Source organism: Cebus imitator, unplaced genomic scaffold (assembly GCF_001604975.1).
Source record: "Cebus imitator isolate Cc_AM_T3 unplaced genomic scaffold, Cebus_imitator-1.0 Scaffold344, whole genome shotgun sequence".
Taxonomy (NCBI): domain Eukaryota; kingdom Metazoa; phylum Chordata; class Mammalia; order Primates; family Cebidae; genus Cebus; species Cebus imitator.
Window position 1 is genome coordinate 1,184,655 of NW_016107659.1, and position 27,531 is coordinate 1,212,185.

Consider the following 27,531-nt stretch of genomic DNA (forward strand, 5'->3'; position numbering starts at 1 on the left):
CCTGCCTCAGCCTCCTGAGTAGCTGGGATTACAGGCACACGCCACCATGCCCAGCTAATTTTTTTTTGTAGTTTTAGTAGAGACGGGGTTTCACCATGTTGACCAGGATGGTCTCGACCTCTCGACCTCGTGATCCACCCGCCTCGGCCTCCCACAGTGCTGGGATTACAGGCTTGAGCCACCGCGCCCGGCCTTGGCTACTTATTCTTAAGGTCCGCTGGTTCCTAGGAAGATAGGAGTCTCTTCTCTGAATTTATCTTACTGATTCCATAACTATTCCTGTCCATCTATATCCATTCATGTTTGTTGATGAGATCATCACATCCTTGTTACTCAGGATATGTGAAGATCCATGCTGATCCAAGGACCAGCAGCATCAATCACCTGGGAACTTAACTGTAGAATGTCATGCCATTTTTACAAATGTAAGGTGGAAAAAATAAGCAAACAAAAAAAGAATGCCAGACTTCACTTCTGCATTTTCAAGATCCCCATTGATGTGTATGCACTTCAAAGTTGGAGGAGCATTGCTTTAGATAAGATTTGCTGCTAAAGATAGAAAACTTAGGTCACTATGGCAAGATTTTCTTCTACTATACCTCTTGGTATAGTAGATGCCAAGATATGTACAAGCTTCAGCTTGTGCTCTGGAGAGAGGTCTATATGACTAATACTACAACAATTCTCTGTTGTAAAAAATGTGAAATTATTTGCAAAGTAGAAGACAGAAAACGTATCATTTAGAGTCAACATCCTTTTGAGCCTGATTTCTATTTTAGTATTTAATTTCTTTTAGTTTGGTTTCTCTTATTTCTATAATTTTTATAACATGGCTATAAATCCTACCCCAAATTAAATAGCTTTCTTACTTTATCTACCATATGTCATGAGAGATTCAGCACATTATTATCATAATTATTATTTAGAATATTCAATTTGTAGATTCATCATAACATTTAATAATTTAAAAATCTTCAAACTTTTAAACATTTTTTGATGAGCTTTTGATGCTTATAGTTCTGTTTGCACTTACGGCTATTCCTTAAGGTAAACCCTTGCAAATCCTAGTCTGAATGGGGGTTTTCTTTGTTTCCTGGGGATCTTTCTACACATTATCATCAGTGAACTTATAATCTTAATATTACACTGCCCTTGCCCTTTATCTTTCATACCCACATGCCTCATTTTCCTTTGAAAAGCCAACCACACCTCCTCCATGATAAACTTTACATCCATTTCCTCCACCCTTGAGTCACTGTGTTTTATTCTTGAAACTCCATTTCAATTCCTGTCTCTGAGTCACCTTCCTCCCATTAAAATTAAACTCAGAGTCCATGTTTTCCATGCAGATTGACCAAGCTGATATGGGGCAGCTGTGGTGGCTATCCAATTTCAAATAAAAGACAACGTAATTTTGAATTACTCTTATCTTGACTTTAAATAAGCTTTCTTTTGAAATTTGACAGAAATATTTCCATCTGTCAGCTTTCTTTTATTTTCCATTTTTTTTGTTTGTTTGTTTCTTGAGTCAGGGTCTCACTCTGTTGCCCCAGCTGGAGTGTAGCAGTGTGATCATGGTTCACTGCATCTTGGAAGTCCTCAGTTCAAGTGATTTTTTTTCTGCCTTAGCCTCCCAAGTAGCTGGGACTACAGGCGCACACCACTACATCTGTCTAATTTCTCTTTGATTTTTAGTAAAGTCTACCTCTCGCTATGTTGCCCAGGCTGGTCTCAAACTCCCGAGCTCAAGCAATCATCCTGCTACAGCCTCCCAAGGTGCTGGGATTACAGGCAAGAGCCACCACACCTGGCCCCCATCTGTCAGCTTTAATACCTGATAAAGTCAAAGGAGATGGGAGCTTTTTTGGATTTATTTGGAATATTATGTTGCACTAAGTGTGTTCAAATAGGAAATGAAAACAAGTGAATTTGCAACAGAATTCTATACAATTCTATATAATTCGAAATTCAACACAATTTTAAAACCAAGCCAGAGCAAGAGACACTGTCTACTTTAGCACAGCAGTTTTCACTTTAGTGTCAGACACATGAACAAGCTAGAGAAGAAGTTATGATCACTGTTTTTACCTAATTTCTAGAACTCATGATTCAGCAAGTCAAGGGTGGGTCCAGGAAACTGCGATTTTGATAAGCACACAAGGGCTTTGTGATGCTGATGGTCTATAGGACTGCATTTTGAGAAGCAGTAATTTGGCATTATCTTTGACACCAGGGTATATAGATAGCAGATAGTAAATGAAAAGAAATTAAAATATATTGATTTCAGTACAGCAAAATGATCAACTTTTTAATATTTGCCAAAATTTACAAAGGATAAAGCAAAAAGATAAAGAGTAAACACAGAGTAGTCACTAAAATTTGTTTGGTTGTTAAATTCTGGAGTGACATATATATATTATAGTACAAGTAGTGACTTACATTTCCCTTCTTCATTTCTGCAGAGAACTTTTGTATCATCTGTGTTTTGTATAACTTCTAGAGAGTCACCAGGTTTCACCTGCAGATCTCTGGTTCCCCACTTTTTAGAAGTTATGGAAGATGTAACTTTAGTTAAATATAGAACTCTAATTTCACCATCATACTAAAAAAAAAGAACAATATTTAAATTATTGGTTTATGTGCAATATTAAAACAACTTATGTACTGACAGATTTATTAAATAGGTATTTGCTAAAGAATTAATTCAGTGTTTTCTAAATATAATGTAAGAATATTAAAGAAAATCTTGAGGGACATACATCATTCACAACCTCACATACCTAATATAACAACTATTTTTAGTACCTTCTTATTAAGGTTCAAAGAACAGCTTAATTTAGATGACTATCACAATATGAATACTGTGCCTGTATTATAGTTTGCTTAATCTTTTATAAAAATAAATTTAAATCTAAAATAAATTTTGTACAAAGTAAAAGAGTTATAATGGCTAACTGTAATATTGATAATTATATTTTAAAGTGTGCATTTTGACACTTAAAAATCATCGGATTTTTCAATAGTGCTTTGTACTTTACATAATATTTAGATATGACATACTTTAAATTTTTTCCTGAAGTCTTTTTCTTCTTTTTCCAGCTTTTTTAGCTTCTTAAGGTCCTTTTCTTCTGCCTTAGCTTTTCCAATATTAGGTCCTTGACTAGGATGGCAGAACACACATAAAACAACACTTTGTTTAGAAAATATAAAAAGAATAGTCCATAACAGAGAAAATTCATGACATTATATTTTCAACTTTTTGTTTCAGTTAATTCTTTCTGTTAGAAATTCAGTAACTGTCATTATAACAAATGTCACTATAATTTCATAATGTAGCAGGGTTTCCTCAAGCAAATATAGATTATGAAAATTAAAATGGAAGTGAGAGATTAGATTCCTTCTCATCTGAACCATATAAAATCACTGAGTCATGGTTTAAGCATGGTTGCATGTCAGCAGTTTCATACAATTTAACCTATTCTTAAACCTCCCTATATTTTCAACGCTTTCTAGATACTTAAGTAGCTTTGTCAATGTCATAAGAAAGGCTTTTTTTTTTTAAAGGAGACTTCAAAAAATATCAATTTTTTTGATTTATAACATTTATATGTTATTTTGTTCACATCTACTTAAAATGTATCCAGAGTTTTGGTTACTAAAAAAATCTTAGGTAAAAGTTAAGATTTTAGATATTATAAGAAGAAACTTCTTTAAAAAGATGGCTATTATTGATCTTTTACTTCATCACTTTATCAACTCTGTGTGTGTGTGTGTGTGTGTGTGTGTGTTTGTGAAAGGGGGGGAATGGAGAGAGAAAGTAAGAAAGATAAGCACATCCTGAGTGTTTGGATCAATTAATGAACTTAATTTTAAAAAAAACCCTAGGATCTAGGTATAGAAATCCACTATATTTTGTAGATAACAATTGGTCTGAAGCCAATTACCACAATATAAGTGAACAATTCTAAAACAGTGATTTGCTAGCCTATCCACACACAGGATCACCTGGGAAGTTTTTGGCACATACTACTAGCCAAATCATGACTGAACTCCCATTCACAATTGCTACAAAGAGAATAAAATACCTAGGAATACAACTTAAAGGGATGTGAAGGACCCCCTTCAAGGAGAACTATGAACCACTACTCAAGGAAATAAGAGAGGACACAAACAAATGGAAAAACATTCCATGCTCATGAATATGAAGAATCAATATCATGAAAATGGCCATACTGCTCGAAGTAATTTATAGATTCAATGCTATCCTCATCAAGTTACCATTGACTTTTCTTCACAGAATTACAAAAAAAACTACTTTAAATTTCATATAGAACAAAAAAAGAGCCTGTATAGCCAAGACAATCCTAAGCAAAAAGAACAAAGCTAGAGGCATCATGCTACCTGACTTCAAAATATACACAAGGCTACAGTAATCAAAACAGCATGGTACTGGCACCAAAACAGAGATAGGGACCAGTGGAACAGAACAGAGGCCTCAGAAATAATGCTACACATCTACAACCATCTGATCTTTGGCAAACCTGACAAAAACAAGCAATGGGGAAAGGATTTCCTATTTAATAAATGGTGTGGGGAAAACTGGCTAGCCATATGCAGAAAACTGAAACTGAACCCCTTCCTTACACCTTATACAAAAATTAACTCAAGATGGATTAAAGACTTAAACATAAGACCTAAAACCAAAAAACCCTAGAAGAAAACCTAGGCAATACCATTCAGGACATAGGCATGGGCAAAGACTTTACTACTAAAACACCAAAAGCAATGGCAACAAAAGCCAGAATTGACAAATGGGATCTAATTAAACTAAAGAGCTTCTGCACAACAATAGAAACTATCATCAGAGTGAACAGGCAACCTACAGAATGGGAGAAAATTTTTGTAATCTGTACATTTGAAAAAAAGCTACTATCCAGAATCTACAAATAACTTAAACAAATATACAAGAAAAAAAAACAAACAACCCCATCAAAAAGTGGGTGAGCGATATGAACAGACATATCTCAAAAGAAGAAATGTATGTGACCAACAAACATGAAGAAAAGCTCACCATCACTGGTCATTAGAGAAATGCAAATCAAAACCATAATATCTCATGCCAGTTGGAATGGCGATCATTAAAAAGTCAGGAAACAACAAAAGTCAGGAAACAACAGATGCTGAAGAGGATGTAGAGAAATAGAAACACTTTTACACTGTTGGTGGTAGTATAAATGAGTTCAACCATTGTGAAAGAGTGTGGCGATTTCTCAAGGATCTAGAACTAGAAATACCATTTGATCCAGCAATCCCATTATTGGGTATATACCCAAAGGATTATAAATCATTCTATTAAAAAGACACATATACACATATGTTTATTGTGGTACTGTTTACAATAGCAAAGACGTGGAACCAACCTGAATGCCCATCAATGGTAGACTGGATAAAGAAAATATAGCACATATACACCATGGAATACTATGCAGCTATAAAAAAGTATGAGTTCATGTCCTTTGCAGGGACATGGATGAAGCTGGAAACCATCATTCTCAGCAAACTAACACAAGAACAGAAAACCAAACACTGCATGTTATCACTCATAAGTGGAAGTTGAACAATGAGAACACATGGACATGGGAAGGGGAACGTCACACACACTGGGGCCTGTCAGGGAGTGGGGGGTTAGAGGAGGGATACTATAAGGAGAATACCTAATGTAGATGATGAGTTGATGGGTGCAGCAAACTACCATGGCACGTGTATACCTATGTAACAAACCTGCACGTTCTGCACATATACCCCAGAACTTAAAGTATAATAATAATAAAAAGCATACTGCTGCTCTTGCCCAATGTTTGGACATTCTAATTTCAATTAATTTAAAAATTTAATTTAATCTGATTAGGGTCCAGGTAGTGATGGACACATTTTAAGAGATTCCCAGGTGACATTAATTTGTAACCAAGATTGATAACCATTCACTAGGGTTAAATTATGGATGGTAGGGAGGGGCTGTAGATTCCTTCAGTGAGCATTTTAAAAATTAGAATATAAAAATTTCTATTTAGATGATCTAAGATAAAGTTTTGTTTGTAACCAATTTATTTTAAATGTTTCTCAATTTTGGAATCTTAGCATTTAGTTTATTCACTGTGGGAAGAATTAGTACAATATCTATCTTAGGTTTCGTGTCTGCCCTCAGTACTGCCTGCCTATGGTAGTCTGGGCATTTGTGAAATTACTGCCCCAGATTAGCTCTCTGGGGCAATCAGAATATACATGAAAGTTAGACATCCCCTAAAAGCTATCTTTTAAAAATTTATTGAAATTTATTTAAAAATAGAATATGACATTAGAGAACATAAACTTGCTTTCAATTCTGAAAATAAGCAAAAAGGGGAAGAAAATTGTCCATATCACATAAAGCTTAGTCAGCTGGGGTTTATTTTGTTTGAAGAATATGGCTAGTGTGTGACTCTGGGTTCCTGGAGAGGCATTTTATAGAATGTGATGCCATTTCTACAGTAATGTAAAGTGAAAAAATGCATTAACAACTGTCAAGGACTGAAATGCCAGTGGTAAGAAATATTAAAACTTGAACACATTACTGAAGATTAGATTTTTGTTTCATGAAGAATTGAAAACAGGGCAACAATTCTCCTTTCATCCTTCTTATTTGTTTTGCCAGTAGAACTTGATCTTCATATATGAATGATGACATATTTTTCCTTCAGAGTCTTTGATCTTGATACTCTCTGTAGTCCAATAAAATTAGTTTAAAAATGTTGGTTAAAAAAATAAATAAATACTTAGCGTTTACTCATGCATTTTTACCAGTACAGCTCAGAAGACACCACTTACTGCATTCCATTTATGTTACTTTAATCCTTTAATCAAACACAAGATCTTTTGAGTCATCTTTTCTTGAAAAAGCTATATAGGTGCTCTTGCTTTTATACCCAGTATGTATCAAATCATTTGATGTATTTATTGGATTATGAGAAGGCATCCCACCATGTTATTTTATATTTCAAAAACAATTCCAAAAGGTATTCTTTTTGTATTACTTAATCTTAACTGATTTTACACAATTTTAGGTTAAAAGTAGTTTTTGAAGACTTGAATGCAACCTACCTAAAGGTCCCTTTAAAAAATGAATCTTTTTTTTCTTTTTTTCATAAAGGAAACTATCCCGTAGAAGACAGAGGTGGTTTAAAAAAGATGGGTGACTGCTGAGATGTAAACTAAGAAGTATAATCAAGAAAAAAATGGTTTGGGGAAAACAGTAAAAACAAAGAGAGAAGAAGAATCTGTGAGACTGGTTGTGACCCAAGATCTTAAACATATTTTCCCAGTGAATAAATGAATAAATGAACCAGACATCAGTGAGTCACAGGCCCAAGGCTAACCAGGAAACAAGGGACAGAACCTGGGGGATGGAAGAAAAGGAGAGAAGGAAGAGATGGAGGTGGGAGCAAAGAATTGGGGCTATCTACTCACAACCCTAGCAGAGAGGGTAGAGCTGAGATGGGAAGAAAACAGCTTTGGAGACGAGGCCAGAGCCAACGTCATCGCACACAGTAGACACACATCCCACTGGGTTTTTATTTCAGTTGAATTTTCTTGAGTAATCTCATTTTCATTACTTCATTGTAATGAAAGCATTTTAATTACCTCATCTCTGCTGATGGAACAGGGAAATCAGAGGTATCCACATCATCGTAAACTTCATCTCCCATGTCTAACAAAAGGCAGAATATCAAAGGTCGAAACACTGTTAGTTTAGATTTTGATATGAGCATTCAGTGAGGTTTTTAATATAAAGATTGCTTCAAGAACAATAAAAAGTTTTCCTAGTGTCTCGGTACATTTCTCCTGGAAGCGCTGTCTGATTCTGAAAGGGGAGAGGTTGTTATTTGCCAGGATGTATATATTAAATCATCCTCAAAAAACCAGTGACGTAATGATAATCATTATTATCCGGAAAAAAACTCATGGCACAGTGACTAAGATTATCTGAAGATCTACAAGTGCAATGAAAGGCAGGAGTTGCAAATTGCTGATAAATAAATCAATATTACTGGTCATTGGCAGGATGAAGTAGAGATATGAATTGTGATTCTTGTAAGATTTAGGGGGCTGTGATAATATATATCATCCTATTTAAATATCCTTCCCCTTCCTTCCTTCTTTCCTTCCTTTCACTGATCTGTTTTCCATTACCTTTTACCTTACAGTGATATTAGGAGTGGCACTGCCTTTAAATGGAAAGATTATTTCTTTTAATTAAATACTTCTGATACAAACAGGTATTGAGAAACAGTATTGGCAGAAAAATTGTCATGACCTTAACTGGTTCAATGCCTTTTCCAATCATTAGAGCTGTTTCTTCCTTCAAGGCTTCTTATTAGTAAAGTCAGGAAGAATGCTTCCCCTCTGTACATATCAATTGCTCTACAGTCAATGAAGCTGAAGAGATTGAATCGAAGAAATTGCAAATATTTTAAGGAGTCGTTACCATAAAGAGTTTAAATGTTCTCTGGTAGTGGCAAAGAATTGATTTCCTTTATAAATTCCACCCCCATATCTCCCTCCCTTGTGTGTGTATTCAGGTTAACTAATTTAACAGGATAAAACTTGCTCAGCTGCATGAAAAATAAATGCTTTAAAAAATATCATCTAGAAGGGTCAAAGTTATTACTCCGTGCACATGCATTTAAAACACATTTAAGAACAACAAGCAATTCTTTTTTTGTTTTTAATTTAAATTTATTTATTTTACTTTAGGTGCATAGTATATCTGTCATTTCTCCCCATGTTATCCCTCCCCACCCTCTGCTGTCTCTCCCCTACCCCCGCAACTTTCCCCAGTGTGTGATGCTCCTCTCCCTGAGTCCACATTAAGAACAACAAGCAATTTTAACAAAACTTTATTTTTTACAGAATTGATTACATTTGTTCCATTTTATACCTACTTTTTGTGGCATTAATTTTTTTGAATACTTTTAAAATATTATAGACTAGAATACAAGTTTATTATCAGGCACTGAGCAGTTTGATTTGGTCTCTTACATATTTTCAAATTGATAACTGAAAAGAAAGTTCTAATATCAGATAAAGGGTCTAGAAGAATAGATTACCGCTGTGTTGGTTTGCTCTTTTAATATACTCATAGGTTAAAATAAGTAAACTTTTTGAAAGCCCCTGAATATTCTTGAGATAAGATTTTACTTTGTTCAAAGTAAATTTTAAAAACATCTAAAGATCTGTCTCAGAAGGGATGAAAAAATAATAACTGATTGAAATTGTATAAGGAAACAGTTATATTTCACATTTTCCAAACACAATATAAACTATCCATTTAAATATCAGAAGAAATTAGATTTAGAAGAGTCCCTTACTGGCATATAATCTGGCGTGGGTTTAGCTATCCTTATGCAGAAGTCTTATGTATCAAGTTTGGACTGAACTGGGGCGGGCGGACATAGGGAAAGTTGGTGCCCTTCCCTTCCCACTTTTCCCTAACTCCATAGGAGCCACTATTTGCCACTCCTGCTCCTGGGAGAACAGTTTAAAAACTGTCAGTCTTATTTTTCTAGGTAGAGGTGAAAGAAGAAAAAAGGAAAAACAAAAACTATCAGTCTTTTTTATTTTTCTCATCTTGTTATTTTATCATTGAGCAACTGTGGCCCCTCAAGGCGAAGTTACTTGCTTGAGGTTACACAATTTATTATTTTCAGAGTCAGGACTTTAATGCACATACTGTGACTATATCCAACGCTTTCCCATTACCACACTGCAAGAAATAAAGATACAGAACATACAATTAGTTTTTATTACTCACCCAATTGTTTAGGAGGAGCAGGGAAACTACAAAGAAAGTAAGAACACAATTATAATCAGACTAATGTGAACGCAGAAATTGATTCCGTTATGTAAGAGAGTATAAAGAGGCAACAGCCTGGAGGCATATTAGGTTAATTAATCTGTTCATCATTCTTTCTTTCTCAGCCTCCATTTCTCCACTAAGTCCATTTCTGTTTATCAATTTGGAATTTAGCAAGAAACTTTTTGGGCCAGGTGCGGTGGCTCACGCCTGCAATCCCAGCCCTTTGGGATGCCATGGTGGGTGGATCGCCTGAGGTCAGGAGTTTGAGACCAGCCTGGCTAACATGGTGAAACCTCATTTCTACTAAAAAAATTTACCAAAAAATTAGCTGGGGATGGTGGAGCACGCCTGTAGCACCTGTAATCCCAGCTACTCAGGAGGCTGAGGCAGGAGAATTGCTTGAACCCAGGAGATGGAGGTTGCAGTGAGCTGAGATCGTGCCATTGCACTCCAGCTTGGACAACAAGAACAAAACTCACCTCAATAAATACATAAATAAAAGAAATTTTTTTAACCCAAATGTTTGCCAAAACATCCAGAGTCAAGATACTCAATTCGTTTATTTTGCCCACAGTCATTGGCCCAAAATTTCCAGATTTTTTTTAATATGAGGTTTGGGCATATTACACCAGAGTAAATGAAGGGACTCAGTATTTTGGAGTCATCGTGGCATACGTATCTCTGCCTCCAAACTGCTTATTTGAATTAAAGAGTAGAAATACAGACTCAAAACTAACAGAGGTCATAGGAATATGACAATGTTTCCCAGTATTTGCATATGTATCCCCAAACAGGAAAATGGTGAATAAGAGGAATATTTACTTAAACCAGAGAGTGAGAACTTATTAATTAAAGTGATCTGAAATTAGGATTAGGTGGCATGTAGCTGCAACAGAACACCAGTGCTTCTATTTCCTGAAACATGACTTCTAAATACAACACACACACACACACACACACACACACACACACACACACCACGGAAAGAATGGTGCATGGAACAGAAATGACTGGTTAGAATAGAGTGTGAGGAATTATTAATTTAATCCCAAATCAGATTTGGGTGTAATTGAAGCAGAAAAAAAAAAAAACTCTATCTCTTATTTTTAAGTAAGGGATATATTTGAGTAATGTTGCTCAAGAGAAGGGAAGGTTTCTTGTGTTTTCCTGGAATTTCAAGTGTACTGTGTATTGACTTGTTGCTTTGGTGTTTTACAACCCAATTGGGAACGCTATATGGAATTAACATCTTATAAAGACTTCAGCTAAATGTGGTGAATTTATGAGGTAAATAAAAACTGAAAGATTTTCTTTTACCAGGGAATGTGATTAAGATCTTTCAAATTCATATGTATGGAATTTATACTACAGCATTATTTTTGGACTGGACAGAGAAAAGTTATGCCTTAGATTTTATTTAGACCGCTCGGCCACGCTACCATAGCCTTAGATTTTATTTAAACAAACTTGAGATATTTAGAATACTTTTAGTACAGGAAAACTAATTATTATATCATTATAGTGGAACAGAATTACAAGGCTTCAATTATTATATTTAAAGAAAAAATTCAAAATCATGTTCTTTATTTCAAGCTAATTATTAAAAAAGAATGTATATTTTGAAGAGTATTCAATAAAAAATACTATATAGTAAAATGTGGCATTGGAATTGTGAGTTTTCAGATGGAACGCTATATTTTAAAAAGTCCTACTAAATGTGTGTGTCAGTGTTTGTGTATGACTGTGTGCATGAGCGTGAGAGGGTATATGTGTACTTATGTGTACTTGTGTGTTTTTGTGCATGTTTGTGAAGAAAGTAAAGTATATCTTTAAACTGTATAATGATTTTTGAGTACTTGGCCTTCTCTTATGTAACGCATGAGCTTAAAGATGACACCATAAATGGGGCTAAGGTGATTAATGGAAAATTACATTAAGATGATTTAAGTCTACCAGAATTTGGTTATTGGTTATAGAATATTAGTAGCATTTGATTTAATACATATTAGTGTAATTATTGTATACTGGATTTGGTTGGTTGACTCTTACGATGAACCTTCATTATTGTCTGACTCAGAGACTTTGGGTTTCTCTCGTATACTTTTCTTTTTGTCATCTTTTCCCTTTAACATCTTCAAAATCCCCCAGGACCACGTGTTACTCTTCTCTTGAACCTGTAGCATGGAGCTTTGGAGCATGCAGGCATTGATCAGAATGTAATAATCAGTGGCAAGTGAAGACATTTTGTGGATATTTAGATTCTTTATAATTACACTCCATTAATAATTCAGGCAGTAAACAACCAATTGCATTGAACAAGATAGTGTTATTAAGCTTATAGATCACGGTGATTGAATAATGCTTCTACTATCTTGATAATTTTTTTTTCTATTAAGTGAGAATTCTCTCACTTCTTAAAATGTGAAACAAGTCCGTAAGGATTAAGTTTTAAACAACTGGGTGTGGTGGCTCACACCTGTGATCCCGGCACTTTGGGAAGCCAAGGTAGGAGGATTGCTTAAGCCCAGGAGTTTGAGACCAGCCTGGGCAACATAGTGAGACCTCATCTCTACAAAAAATAAAAAAAACATTAGCTGGGTGTGGTGGTGCACACCTGTGGTCCCAAACTGCTCAGAGGCTGAGGTAGGAGGATTGCTTGAGCCTGGGAGTTTGAGGCTGCAGTGAGCTATGATCCTACCACTGCACTCCAGCCTGGGCAACAGAGTGAGGCCTGGTCTCAGAAAAGAAAGCCACAAAAGCTTAAGCATCAATTTTGCTTTATTTATGATTAAAATGAATTAATTAAGGGATCTTAAATTTTAAAATATGCCATTTAAAATGGAAAAGAAAATTTATTTTATGACCTAAAATATTTTTATTTTTGTGAATTGTTATAATTATTATAAATGAACAGATACGTTTTTTTAAGCTAAAGGATTAAGTATTCAATACTGGTTCTGCCACAGGTAGCATATGGTCTCAGTTTATTTGGGCTGCCTATATTATAATCATGTTATTACACAAGGGATAGCCATGCAACTGATAAACTCTTCAGGGATTGTTGTAAAAGTAAATTATTGATCAATAAAGACTTGATTAGAAAAGGTTTTTTTTTTGTTTTGTTTTTTGAGACGGAGTTTCACTCACGTTACCCAGGCTGGAGTGCAATGGCGCTATCTCAGCTCACTGCAACCTCCGCCTCCTGGGTTCAGGCAATTCTCCTGCCTCAGCCTCCTGAGTAGTTGGGATTACAGGCACGTGTAACCATGCCCAGCTAATTTTTTGTATTTTTAGTAGAGACGGGGTTTCACCGTGTTGACCAGGATGGTCTCGATCTCTTGACCTCGTGATCCGCCCGCCTCGGCCTCCCAAAGTGCTGGGATTACAGGCTTGAGCCACCGCGCCCAGCCTAGAAAAGGTTTCAAAAAATATCCACAACACCTGTAATTTATCTTTTTTTCATTTGACTTCTTTTGCCATAGTTACTGAGGATCTTCCAAACAATCAACCACTTCATTTGAAGTGTGTTGTAATTACACTTCCTGGCTTACAATTGCTGTTACTTAAACATTCAAATCATTTGGGGTAATGTACGAAAGAACACTATTTTCTGCTTTTTATTTTAACTGAAAATCAAAACTAAATTTCATATATATAATAATAATTTGCAAAAAGCAGTTCACTGATTATTCTTACCCATCATCAGCATCTTCCTCTTCAATGCCATCATAAATGTCATCATCTGGTGGTGGAGGGAATAGCCCTTCATTTGGATTGGGGGAAAATCTTCTGTTAATTTTATAATTTAGTCATGTAATGGTCACTCAGATTTTAATTATAAATCTTCCTTATTTAACTGCAGAGAGCATTTCACTTTCATATAATCCATTTAGATAAAAATCTTTATTTTCCTACTATCCCATAATTAATTACTTTGTTGATCATTTTATAAAGAATTCTTAGGGCTGAAATTACAATAACAAAATGAGGGCTAAGAGGCACTGTGGACTTGAGTTGAAAGGGATGAGGGTGCATAAACATGAGAAAAAGTAAACTTAAATAGGAAATGGAGTTAAATATTTATTGTGGAAAGGGACGTGAGGAGGTGACACAAATCTAGCTAACTAGTTAATAGTGAAGAGAAATTTAGGAAGATGCTAATCAAGATACAAGTGAAGAAAAGCAAATGAATGAAAGGTGACTCTGTAAACATTGATGGTAGTTGAAACAAAAATAAGTGAAAAGTGACTTTTAAAATACCTATTTTTGAAAGTTAAACTCTTTCTCCTTTCATTTGTTACTCTATGCTCCTCAGGAAACTTGCTATTTGACAGATATTTACTTAACAATTGTTTATTGAGTACTTTCTATGTGCAGGAAATATGTAAAATGACCTTGAAATTTGACTTTTAGTATGAAGATTTTAGCACTGCAATGTATTAGATCAACTCCCTTATTTTGTTGCTGGGAAATATAGGGGCCACTGAACTAGAGTCAAGGTGACTTGGTAGGTTATTATCCAAACCAAAACACTTCTGAAAGTGAAGGAGAATGCTGTTATTAATTGTGCTCTGACATCAGGTGATCTATCTGCTTTGGCCTCCCAAAGTGCTGGGATTACAGGAGTGAGCCGCCATGCCCAGCCAGGAGTTTGAGACCAGCCTGGCCAACATGGTTGAACCCCTTCTCTACTAAAAATACAAAAATTAGCTGGGTGTGGTAGCTACTTGGGAGGCTGAGGCACTAGAATTGCTTGAACCCCAGAGGAGATTATGCTACTGCACTCCAGCCTGGGTGACAGAGTGAGACTTTGTCTCAAAAAAAAAAAACAAATTGTGGTCTGATGACTGGTATAAATCAAGACTGCCTTGAACACATTGGAGTAGAGTCACCATATGATCTGTAACAAACTTAAAAGAAAGAGTTTCTTGCTCATAGTCAGTTGGTGGCCAGGACTAGAATCCAGTTCATTGACTCCCAAGCTAGTGTTGTTTCCGTCATATTAAGATCTCTCTCATTATTTGTAAACTAAGGTATTTTTTTCATTAATATACACAAACATAATGAAGACTTATGGAGAAATTACTGATAAAGTGCATAGTTTCTCATGCTCATATATTAGAATTAATACTGTTAAAAGGACCATACTATCTAAAGCAATTTACAAATTTAATGCAGCCCCTATCAAAATACCAATGTCATTTTTCACAGAATAGTAAAAACAATCCTTCAATTTGTATGAAATAAAAAAAGAGCATTAATAGCCAAGCAATCCTGAGCAAAAGAATAAAGCTGGAAGCATCACCCTCCCAGACCTCAAATTATACTACAAAGCTGTTGTAACCAAAACAGTATAGCATTGGTATAAAAACAGAAACGAAAATCAATGAAACAGAATAGACAACCCAGAAGTAAAGCCATATATTTATAGCCAACTGATTTTAGAAAAAGTCACCAAGCGCATACACTGGGGGGAAAAATCCTCATCAATAAATGGTACCGGGAAAACTGGATATCCATATGTAAAATAATAAAACTAGGCCCTATCTCTCACCATATACAAAAATCAACGCAAGATAGATTAAGGATTTAAAAATAAGTCCTAAAAGTAGAAAACAATAAAAAGAAAACATAGAGAAAACACTTCAAGACACTGATCTAAGTAGAGATTTTATGACTAAAACCCCAAAAGCACAGGCAACAAAAACAAAAATAGACAAATGGGATTATATCAAACTAAAAGCTTCTGTATAGCAAAGCAATCAACAGAGTGAAGAGATGACTTGTTGAATGGGAGAAAATATTTGCAAACGATTCATCCCAAAAGGGATAAATATTCAGAATATACAAAAACTCAATCAACTCAACAGCAAAATTCCCCAATGGGCAAAGGATCTAAAAAGACATTCCTCAAAAACAGACATACAATGGCCAACAGGTATATTATAAAAATGCTCTACATCACTAATCATCAGGGAAATGCAAATCAAAACCACAATGAGATAAGTATTATCTTACCCCAGTTAGAATAGCTGTTATCAAAAAGAAAAATAATAACAAATGCTGGCAAGGATGTGGAAAAAAAAAGGAACATTTACTGTTGGTGGAAATATACATTAGTGCAGTGATTATGGAAAATATTCTGGAGATTTTTCAAAAAAACTAAAAATAGAAATATCATGCAATCCAGCAATCTCACTACTGGATATTTATCCAAAGAAAAGGAAATCAGTATATCAAATGGATATCTGCATCCCCATGTTTATTGCAGCACTATCCACAGTCATAAAGATATAGAATCAACCTAATTGTCTATCATTGGATGAACGAATAAAGAAAACATGGTATATACACAATGGAATACTATTTGGTCATAAAAAAGAATGAAATCATGTCATTTGCAGCAACATGAATGAAACTGGGGGCCATATTAGAAGAAATAAGTCAGATATAGAAAGACAAATATTGCATGTACTCACACATATGTGGAAGCTAAAAAAGTAGATTTCATGGAGGTAGAGAGTAGAGTGATAGTTACCAGAGGCTGAGACAGGTGTGAATGTATTTTGGGGGACATAAAGAGAGATTGGTGAATGGGCACAAGCATACAGTTAGATAGAAAAAATAAGTTCTAATGTTTAATAGCAGAGTAGGGTGACTATAGTTAATAATAATATATTGTACATTTCAAAATAGCCAGAAGTGTGAACTCTAAATGTTCTCAACACATAAAAATGATAAATGCTCATGCTGATGGATAGCCTAAATACACCGACTTGAACATTACACATTCTATGCATGTAATAAAATATCACATGGGCTCCATAAATATATGCAAATATATTTATCAATTGTAAAATGGAATTTTAAGAAGTGTGTGCTTACCTCCACTTCCACTCTGACTGTGGCTAGAAAAAATCCCAAAATATCAAATTAATCTATGAATTAATTAGCTATGAGGAAGAGAAGTACATTTCCTCATTGGTTATTCAAAAGAGAAATAACATTCCAGTTGAAAGTTCTTAGAATGTTACATGTGAAGAGGAAAATACGTTTCTTAACATCATAGACGAGTAATGACAAGGCGGTAAAACAACACAAACAAAAACAAGAATTAAGTAAATTACAGCACTACATATGATATTGAAAATGATGATATTGTTTGCTTTTGACATTTTTCTATGCGGTTGTTTTCAGATGATATATTATTACATCATTCCATAGATGAACCATTAAAACAAACCCCAAGGATATTATTCCAAGAGTCACACAGAGCAATTATCATTCCGTTAAATTCGATTATCTTTCAATATCTTATGACCGCAGCATTTTGCTCTTAGTGTAATAGCAATCATTTTTTTAAAGGGAGAACTTTTAAAAACTTGAAATCTCATTCATGGGGCTTTTATTTGATATGACTCGTCTCTAAATTCAGATTGCCTGTGTTTCTTATTTACTTCCATAACATCCTATAGTTTCTCTACTTTAGCATGTATGTTATCATTGTCTGTTTTCTTGCCTATATCTCCCACTAAAATGTGAGTTCTGTGAGAGCAAAGGAAATGTAGATTCTGAGAATGGAAAAAAATCCCAGAAGTCATCTCTTCAATTTCCTCATTGTACAGAAAAGAAACCAGGCTCAGGCACAGCACGGTGGCTCACGCCTATAATCCCATCATTTTGGGAGGTCGAGGTTGTTGGATCACGAGGTCAAGAAATGGACACCATCCTGGCCAATATGGTGAAACCCTGTCTCTACTAAAAATACAAAAATTAGCTGGGCGTGTTGGCGTGCGCCTGTGGTCCCAGCTACTTGGGAGGCTGAGGCAGGAGAATTGCTTGAACCCAGGTGGCGGAGGTTGCAGTGAGCCAAGATCACGCCACTGCACTCCAGCTTGGTCAACAGAGTGAGACTCTGGCTCAGAAAAAGAAAATAAAAAAAAAAAGAAAGAAACCAGGCTCTGAGAAATTGACTTGATCACTCCCACTTTTACACCTAGCTGCACTCACTATACCCCCAGTTTTCCACATTAGTTAATCTGCCGGCAACAGATATCCGTTTAATGTTAGTGTCTTAGTGGACAGTTATATAGTACTCATATCTGATTTCCTAATGTTAAAAGTGAGTGAAAGAAATTGATCTGATGCAGATCTCCTGTTAAATTTGAAATAAAAACATAAAGTTGCTGTCAGAAACTTTGTAGAAAAACAGGCTATAAATGTCTTCCTATATAAATGAGGAACTGTTTTTTGAAGAAGTTGCAGTATACTCTCCGCTTTCTTATGTGCCATTTTGACATTTATTTTTCCTGACTCTTCCCTCTGAGCATGATGCATGAAGCAGGCGGTTGGAATTATGTGAAGAGCTGCACTCTTCTTGGCTGCCACTCTTGGCAGATACTTTTCATCTTGGATTTTTATACCAATTTCCAAAGAACAGGGTTGTTGGAATCAGGAGCAAAGCTCCTGTTTTATTTCATTTCTAGAACAATTATTCACTTCCTAAAATGGCCTGTTTAGAATGTAACATATTTGATGAAGTGAAGAAGAGGTAGAGAGAGCAGGGCATGGCAGGAGAGGAGAGGGAGAGAGAGAGAGAGGTACATGGAAGGAAGAAGATTTGCTATGAAATGGAAGAGGGGTATTTACATTTGCAATTCTTTTTTCTTCAATGTTTCAAATTTGCTGTAGATATTGTTTTAGTGGAGAAGAAAAAGAGAAGGAAGGACAGCTGTCAGAGGCTGTGCTCTGAAGCCTCAAGTCTGCTCCTAGAGTTTCAAGCACTCACAGCCATCGCTGTTCACTCTAGGGAATCAGGGAAGAGCCGGTAGAGTGCCCGAGCCAGGAGTCATAAGCAGGAGGGAGAAGAAGATGATGCGTTTTCTTCTTATTCTTGCCAGGGCAAGATGCCGGCTACACTCAGCATCTTCCCTTTCTCTACTAAGAACAAAGCATGTTCTGTTATGAGATCTCTGGCAGCAGCAGCTGCAGTTTCAAAAATAAAACATGTATAGAAATGGCTTCTTTAATTTTCTTATTAAGGGTGCATAAGAGAGGGATAGATGCTAGTAAATATTGTGGGGCTATGCTTGTTTAAAATACTGAGTGTTAAAACCATACAACTCTTCCAACTTCCTTCTTTTACTAAAGATTCTTTTCCCATTACTTGTTTACTAAACTGGAGCAGGTTTTTAGAGTTATGGTATGTATGGATTCAATAAAATAGAAAAAGGCGATAATGCTAGTTTTGGGAAATAGTCATCCAACATGGTTAAACAAAGTTCCATTTTAAGAACATCATTTTTTTCCTGGATTTATTATTTTTTTCTTGAGAATGCACATCAGTGTAAATATGTGTTCATTAATGTAACTGGAAATCTTTCACCAAAAATTAAAGAAATGTTCTTTTAAAAAAACAAATAAAAGACACACACAAGGTGTATATACATTGATAATATACTTGATATACTTACATCCAGAAAATTCTGGAAATTACAGAATATGACAATTTGGAATTTCAGCTGACCTCAAAACTGGCATTTACTGACTCACACTAGGTCAATGTGTTTCTTATGACTAAAGTCTATTAATGATCTCCAAACTCTGGTGCATGCGTTGTATATTTTGATATATGTTGCATAATTTATGCTTAGAACATGGTAAGAAGGCATATCAGGCTATAATTCATTTTAGAAAGACAAAACTACTAGAAAGACACATAACAAATTTAACTGATATCATGATATAAAAGATCATAAGAGGAAAATGTAATTCTTCATATGCTTTATAAGTGTATTACTATATTTATATTGGTATTTTAGAACTGGCTGACAATTAACATTGTTTCCTTTGAAATTTGACTTACGAAGAATGCAGACACAGTTTTACCTATGTGAAGAGCTAGCACAGATTATGCTTTTTGGGATTACAATGGAGGTTTTCTAGTTTTATAAGGTAGTCATAAAAAATATAAAGATTTTGAACTGGGCTAGAGATTTTTCTCCTTTTTTCCTTTCAACTTGAGATGATTATGGCTTTAACTGAAAAGGGAGGCGTTGGAGGAAAGAAGGAATGAAAGGAGAAGGGGAATGGAAAAGTACAAAAGACATAAAAGAACAACAGAAAATCAGAACTGGAACAAAGAGAAGACGAGGAGAGATGGAGAGAGAAAGGAAGCAGAAGACTGAGAAAGGAAAGAAGGGAAGGAGAGGTACAAGGGAGGGATGGCCAAACTCCTCTCATTGGTCCTCCAGAAAAGATGTTCTATTCTGTTCCCCTATACCAGGAAGGTGTTCCCATAATTCTTAGAGTGAAGGTCACTTTAATCTAGTGGAGTAAATGGGCCATGAAAAGTTGGACCCTTAAATGACACCTAGGGACCATAAAGAATGAAGTTTTTACTTTTAAAGAGCAAACTGAGGTTGCAATGGAGTCATTTTTTAGATATATTATCAAAAATAACAACAAACATTTAGAATCAGAGATTTCAGACAAAAAATGGGGTAAATTTTATATTTTATGCTTCATATTTCACCAAATCATACTTATATTAGGCATATCCCTAAGATCAACTCATAATGAACATTATAAAAGTGTTTTAGAATGACAACACATTTTACAAGATCTGGCAAATGGCCCACTATATTTCAAGTAGTATTTGATGCATATCATATAGAAATGCTATGGAGTTTCAAATGACCTTTCACCCATGTTGGGATTATTGTAAGTGGTCATTTAGTTTAGTGATAGAGAGCAGTAGGAGATATGGAAGGTAAAATTCTAGAATCTTAAAATACAAAATCTCTGACAAGGAGACAGTTTGATCTGTTCTACAATACACACTTGCACATACCTGCTAACATCATCCTGCTCTGCAACATCATCGTATACTTCTTGGTCATCTTCAGTAGGTCTTGAAAGAGCACCAAGAGAGTTTTTTTTCAGTTTCAAAGAATCATAGTCAATCTCTACAGCAGTTGTTTTTATATAGCCATCTACCAAAAAGCGAAAGATTTATGTTCAGGCAACTGTAGTTTAAATAGTTTAAAGTTGTGAATAAAATATTAATTGCACATTTGCTCTTCAAACTCTCCCTTGATTTATTTTCTTGTAGTTCTGATTTATAGACCTCCCAGGTAGACCCACATTTTACCGTAGTCTGTCAAAGTCTATTCCTGTTGTAGTTTAATGTAAGCCTACATTCTGTTTTAAAGATTCTAAAGTGATTCACATGAAGCATTTTTTCTTTTTAACATCAATGAAAAACCTAATGCTGTTTGTTCCTCCTGGAGTAATATAAACTTTACATTATTTCCCACAAGAAAGATAACACAGATGAGGTGAAGATGGAACTCTACCTGCTATTTAACATTTTCCTACCTTTGTCCACCCTGGAAAATACTCCTAACTTGATGCCTATGAGGAGTTCTGAAGGAATATGTACATTGATTATTGCCTCGCAAAGAAAACACTTTGAAGCTGTAGAGAAATTAGCACTCACATGAACCTCTTGCTGTTCTGCCCAGCCATTTTCCTTCTGGGTTGTCTGTGATGCGTATGATTTCAATTTGCTCTCCTTGCTTGAAGCTCAGTTCATTCTTTCCTCCTTTGACATCACAACAAGCTTTTGCAAGATGGATGACTTGAATAGGGCCTGTTAGCTGCAAGGAGAAAAAAATAATCACCTGTTAGCTGCAAAGAGAAAAAAAATAAAGATTCTGAACTTTATATGTAAGCCTACGTTCTATTTTAAAGATTCTAAATAAAAAGATTTCCTTACTATTTAGAAAATCTTTAAGGAATGCAATTTTGAAAGATAATAAGTCTGCAACTTGCTAACCTACCTATAACCAACATTTATAGGGTTTAACTAGAAATTGAAGGTGAATATTTTCTTATAGGAAGGGTTAGGGAAAAATCACGGAGGCTAAGGAGGACCAGCTAAGAACAGGTTAACATGTGCAGGGGTCAGGGGAGTGAGGCAGGGATCTGTTGACCTAGGAATTCTGGAAGAGGCCTGCAAAGGCAGCCCCCATAGCTGAATAGCACTTATGTACAACAATCCATGCTGTGTGCTATTTGTCTTTATGGAATATGCCAGGATTCTCTTTGGAAGATGGAGTTTTTCCCCCTTTGTATTGTGTAGTTATTCTAATGCATCTCTGCAGATCTAAAACACCAAAAGGAAGATTAGGTGGTGGTGCTGGATTGAACTTGTGGGAAAAGCATTTCCTTTTTTTTCTTATCCTTTTAATTTTTTTTAACTTTGTGGTAGCTGCCTGTTTGTAAAATTGGAGCAGACATTACCTGCTATAAACACGACAAAATTTCAGAAATAGGCTTGCCAATCAAAAAATAGCAAGCAAATGTCACACGAGGTTTTAAAAATTAATATTCTGAATAGTATGGTGGCTTATTAGTAAAAGGGTAATGATCTTGGTTAGACCATGAATCCTAAACTTTTAATTTTCTAATCCTAAATTGGTGTCTTTACAACAGAATTTCTTGAATCTTCTGATATGCAAATATGCATTATGACTTTTAAAGATCTACCTTACTTTATTTATGATGCCATTAATTGTAAACATGTATCATTATCATGCACCACGAAGAAATAAAGAAAATAATTTAAGTTAAATTACGATATGCCATGATGTTGATGAGGCTCAGTTCTCGTATTTATTTAATTTTTTGCATATTATCTATTAACATCTTGTGGAAGGAATATAGCTAGCGAAGTCCTACTCTTGATAAACTTTTGACTTCATATTTAATGGTATGATTTCCACACCCTATCTTTTCTTACTAAAAATATTATTTGAATGAATGAGATAATATAAAACTGATTTCTCCAAAAGAAACATATGGAAAAACCTTACATAATTCCTTTAAATCGACAAACAATCTCTTCATGGAAAGTATACTATATAAATTTTCATAAATTAATTGAAATTAATTTTTCACTCGAAAAAGATAAACAGTGGTAGTCATGCATTTTGTGTGAGTAAAATGTTCTAATATTAATATTGTAATCATAATTTTACTTATATATAGCAAGTTTTTTCAAAATCAAATGAGAATGTTATGATACAGTGCCTGCTGTGTATTATTTTAGTTCTGTAACAAACTTTCTGGAGTAATGTCATTTATTCTCACTTAAGAAACGGCTGTGCATGGTGGCTTACGCCTGTAATCCCAGCACTTTGGGAGGCTGAGGTGGGTGGATCATGAGGTCAAGAGATCGAGACCATCTTGGCCAACATGGTGAAACCCCATCTCTACTAAAAAAAAAAAAAATTAGCTGGGCGTGGTGGCATGTGCCTGTAGTCCCAGCTACTTGGGAGGCTGAGGCAGGAGCATTGCTTGAACCCGGGAGGTGGAGGTTGCAGTGAGCAGAGCTTGTGCCACTGCACTCCAGCCTGGTGCCTGGCAACAAAATGAGACACTGTCTCAAAAAAAAAAAAAAAAAAAAAAGGATTAAGAATCAGGGGCTCAGAGAAGTTAAGTGAAAAGCCCAGGATCACATAACTTGTATGTACAACTAGGATTTGATTCAGTGTGTCTAACTGACTTGCTGCTATATGTTTTCCCTGTACCATGCATTGATTGAACCTTTGCTTTAATACTATAAATATACTGGGAAGTCATATATAAATCAAAGTTTTTATAACTTGAACCACATATTAAATGCTCCAGAGGAATAAATATTTAAAGAAGCCATACTGTGAATTCTTTTTGAAAGAATAATTTTGTAATTCAGATAATCACCGTAAATATGTGTAGCATGTCAGACATATTTAGGGTGATTATCTGAATTATCTGTAATTCAGATAATCTGTGGTGGATGAGCCTTGCCATCAAAGATGGTGTAGCCAGGAGAAAATAGCCAGTGAGTAGTGTTCACTGGTGGTAGTAATGGTAGAAGACACACAATTACCAGAGATCAGAGAATACAGAGATCAGAATCCAGGTAGACAAAGAGGGATGAGAAACAGCAGGTATCAGAAGTCTGCATGTATATAGACTTAAAATAAAGGCAAAAATGTAAATCAGGTCTAGATTCTAGTAATGTAGCTCATGGAAATCTTATTCTGAGACAGGTCTGGTTTACCCTGGGGACATCTGTGTCTAATGCCCCACTATAAAACAAACCACAGGGATATTTACGTGTGTGATGCTAAGCTCATGGTATAACTAGGCTATATTATAAGAAATGTGTTATGGGGAGAGCCAAGATGGGTTTGAAGAAGCAAATATTCATTCACTCAATCAATATTAAATGTCCTGGGTGCCCACTAATTATAAAACACCATATTTTATTTAAATTTTATTATATTAGTTCAGGGATAAGATGGTGTATTGGACAAAAAAGTACTGTTATGAAGATAATTGCTCTTTAGAAAACAACGAGTAAGTAATTCTTCAACTATGTAAAGTTTCCAGAATGGTATCCCTTTTGTGTGAAAGGTATAAAAAGACGTTACTCTTTCACTCATCAGCAAGCAAGCACTTACTTTAAATTTCTTCTTTATTTCTTGTTCTTTCTTTTCTTTCTCTTTCTGTTCCTTTTTCTCCAGCTCTAATCTCTTCTTTTCCTCCTTTTCTCTTTTCTTTTCTCTTTCTTTGGATGCTTCTCTATGAATAAAAATTGTTAGATTGTTTTCACATCAGCAGGTGTTGAGGTATCGGAGCTCCCTACCTAGAAGTTTCTACTCACAACAGAAAAGGTGGCATCTGAAGTATGGATGAAGGTAAAAAACCAAGGGTTGTCAAAATCCAGAATGTGTGAAATTATTTTTAAAACCAGTAGGAGGCACACAGCTATAGCTACCTTCCAAAGGCTCGGCTTTCCCTGACAACTGGTGCCAGCAAGTTGAAGCCACCATTTATAAAGGCCCCATTCTTGTTGTATGTTGGCATAAATAGAATCCATCTCTTTTTCTCTCTGTCATATGCACACATGCCTGTGCATTCACAGGTACACATATAAACTTTGGCTCAGAAACTTGAGTCAGAATTGGTTGAATAATTACTGGGTATAAAAAATTAAGATATCTGAGATCACCATATGATAAAGTAAGATAATATATTCATTTCTACTTTCATCCACTTTCCAAGAAATTTCTTTTTCAAAAAACTTCTTTTTTTTTTTTTTTTTTTTTTTTAACATCTTTTCACTTTACCAGCAGACACTTCTGGGCTCCACGATAAATTATTTTTCATAGCACCCCTGTGGGTGGAGGTCTGTTCAGGTGAAGAAGGTGTAACAGATATTAACTCATCTGCCCAAGGATACACTAAGATTAAGAAATCCAGATTTCTGTCTCTGATTCCCTGCCTGTGGTTTATCTCATAGACTGCACATCTCTGGCCTCTCACACAACAGCTTTTTAATAGAGTCCTTTGTAGAATTCTTAGAGAGCTAAATAAGTTTTGGTCTTTTAAATTGAAATAAAAGTTATTATATGTCAGTCATTTGAACAATTCAAGCTTCCCCCCAGTGGTGTTATATACACACTCTCCCTCATACAAAATATTATATTTATCTTTGAAGAAAACTGCCATGGTTAAAAATGTAATTCATACATGTCTTCATATGTTTCTCCTTCACTATCTTGTTCCTATAAAGAAAAACATTGATGATGATTAATTTTTATTATTTAAAAAGTTAACATACACATACTACATTTCTTAGACTTAAAATAAAGGCAAAAACATAAATTTTTAAAATTTGAACTACATATTAAATGCTCCAGAGGAATAAATATTTAAAGGAATCATATTGTGATTATTTTTGAAAGAATAATTCAACTACTCAGTAAAACAGCTATTTGCCAGTTTATGTAATTTAAGTGTATGGAAGTTTGGCTTGCTTAAAATATTTCCTTTTCTCCTTATAAATAGACTGGGAAAGCAAAAACAGAAAGATTTTTTTTTCTATCTTGCTATATAAATCAGATGTACAGTCAGACTAAAGTTTATGTTCGGCACTACAGCATTCTAATGAGTCAGTGTGATGACTGGTGTGTAATGTCTTAAGCATTTTAGATGAAATAAGATTAGAAATGGAAAAATATCATTACTCATAAGAATTTTCATTGTTTTGGTATGTACCAATAGGGAGTGAATCATAATACTTGTTAAATATTCTAATTATATTAATATAATATGAGAAGAAAAGAAATCTGACCTCATCAAGATTTCCAGCACCTAAAAGATTAAAAAAAATAAAATTTAATGCATTTGTAATAAGGAAGCACTTTAATATAAGATTATTGGATATAATAATATTCAAAATTGTTCATAATCTAACAGAACTTAAGCTTTAGCAAAGATATAGAAATAAAAAATAAAATATATACTTTAGATCTTTACTGTGGTTTTTTTGATGCTGGTGACTTAATTATAAAGTAATTTCATTGGCTTTCATAAAATAATGCAAAGGCCAAGAAATAATTAATACACTATTCCCTTTATGAAAAGGGATGTCCTTTGGTTTTATGGGCTTGTACGGAACATGGTGTATTAAAAAAATCACTGTTTCATGCCTTTTTACTTATTAGTTCCCAAGGATTTGTTTTTATGTATCAAACAAATCAAGTTAATTGGATTAAAAAATTTAATCCTCAAGAGTTCATTGTAATATCAAAAATAATTACTGAACATTGAAACATAATCTAATATTAAGAGCAATAATATAATAATATCAATAATAAAAACAGTGTGGTGTTGGTATAAGAACAGATAAATAGATCAATGGACTAGAGCAGAGAATTCAGTGACATACACAAATGTACATAAAACAGCCATAATATACACATACACACACATTGAGCTGATATAATATAAAGGTAGCACTATAAATTAATGAGAAAAGGATGGATTGTTTAGAGTACAGTAAGGAGAAAAGTGGCTCCATACTTGGAGGCAACAATTCTGGATTTCAACCACCTCCTCAAAAGGGACTGCAAAGAGATCAAATACCTAAATATAGTTATGTGATAAAGTCTACAGAAAAAAAATGAGAACATTTTTATTTTCTAGGAAAAAGGACTTCTTAAATAACTTAGCATAAATTACAAAGCAAAATTAATGAATTTGATTATATAAAACTTTATGTTCAATGAAGGACAGCATGGGCTAAGCTAATAGACAACAGACTGAATAGAAGATATTTGCATTGTTTGAGGTTGACATGACATTGATGTCTGTAACATAAAGGAACTCCTACAAGTCAACTAGAAAAATATACCAATCCCAAGAAAAAGAATGGTCAAAAGGTAAAAAATGGCAACTTACAGAAGAGGAAATCACAAAGGCTAATAAGCAAATAAAGTGCTCAAACTCAAGAGTATGCAGAGATCTAGAAATTAAAACGAGACGGCTGTGCATGGTGGCTCACCCCTGTAATCTCAGCACTTTGAGGGGCCGAGGCGAGTGGATCATGAGGTCAGGAGTTCGAGACCAGCTTGACCAACATGGTGAAACTTTGTCTCTACTAAAAGTACAAAAATTAGCCAGGCATGGTGGCATGCACTTGTAATCCCAGCTACTCAGGAGGCTGAGGCAAAAAAATCGCTGGAACCCAGGAGGTGGAGGTTGTAATGAACTGAAATCATGTCACTGCACTCCAGCCTGGG

At 34.9% G+C, this 27,531-nt stretch overlaps 1 protein-coding gene across 11 annotated transcripts in view; it reads right to left on the bottom strand.

Annotated features, from left to right (window-relative positions):
• FYB1 (FYN binding protein 1) overlaps window positions 1-27,531 on the bottom strand; it is a 169,633-nt gene that overhangs the window by 10,264 nt on the left and 131,838 nt on the right. For 9 of the 11 annotated variants that reach the window (XM_017505896.2, XM_017505894.2, XM_017505897.2 and 6 more), the window contains 12 exons: window positions 26,082-26,101; window positions 25,478-25,512; window positions 24,406-24,526; window positions 21,393-21,552; window positions 20,745-20,886; window positions 16,778-16,800; window positions 13,589-13,655; window positions 11,942-12,079; window positions 9,848-9,873; window positions 7,678-7,744; window positions 3,061-3,160; window positions 2,440-2,602 (listed from right to left, as the gene is read on the bottom strand). In XM_017505896.2, coding sequence (XP_017361385.1) covers window positions 2,440-2,602; window positions 3,061-3,160; window positions 7,678-7,744; window positions 9,848-9,873; window positions 11,942-12,079; window positions 13,589-13,655; window positions 16,778-16,800; window positions 20,745-20,886; window positions 21,393-21,552; window positions 24,406-24,526; window positions 25,478-25,512; window positions 26,082-26,101 — 1,062 coding nt within the window. The remainder of the gene's footprint in view (window positions 1-2,439; window positions 2,603-3,060; window positions 3,161-7,677; window positions 7,745-9,847; window positions 9,874-11,941; window positions 12,080-13,588; window positions 13,656-16,777; window positions 16,801-20,744; window positions 20,887-21,392; window positions 21,553-24,405; window positions 24,527-25,477; window positions 25,513-26,081; window positions 26,102-27,531) is intronic. The other 2 variants (XM_017505900.1, XM_037730442.1) reach the window with 1 other exon arrangement.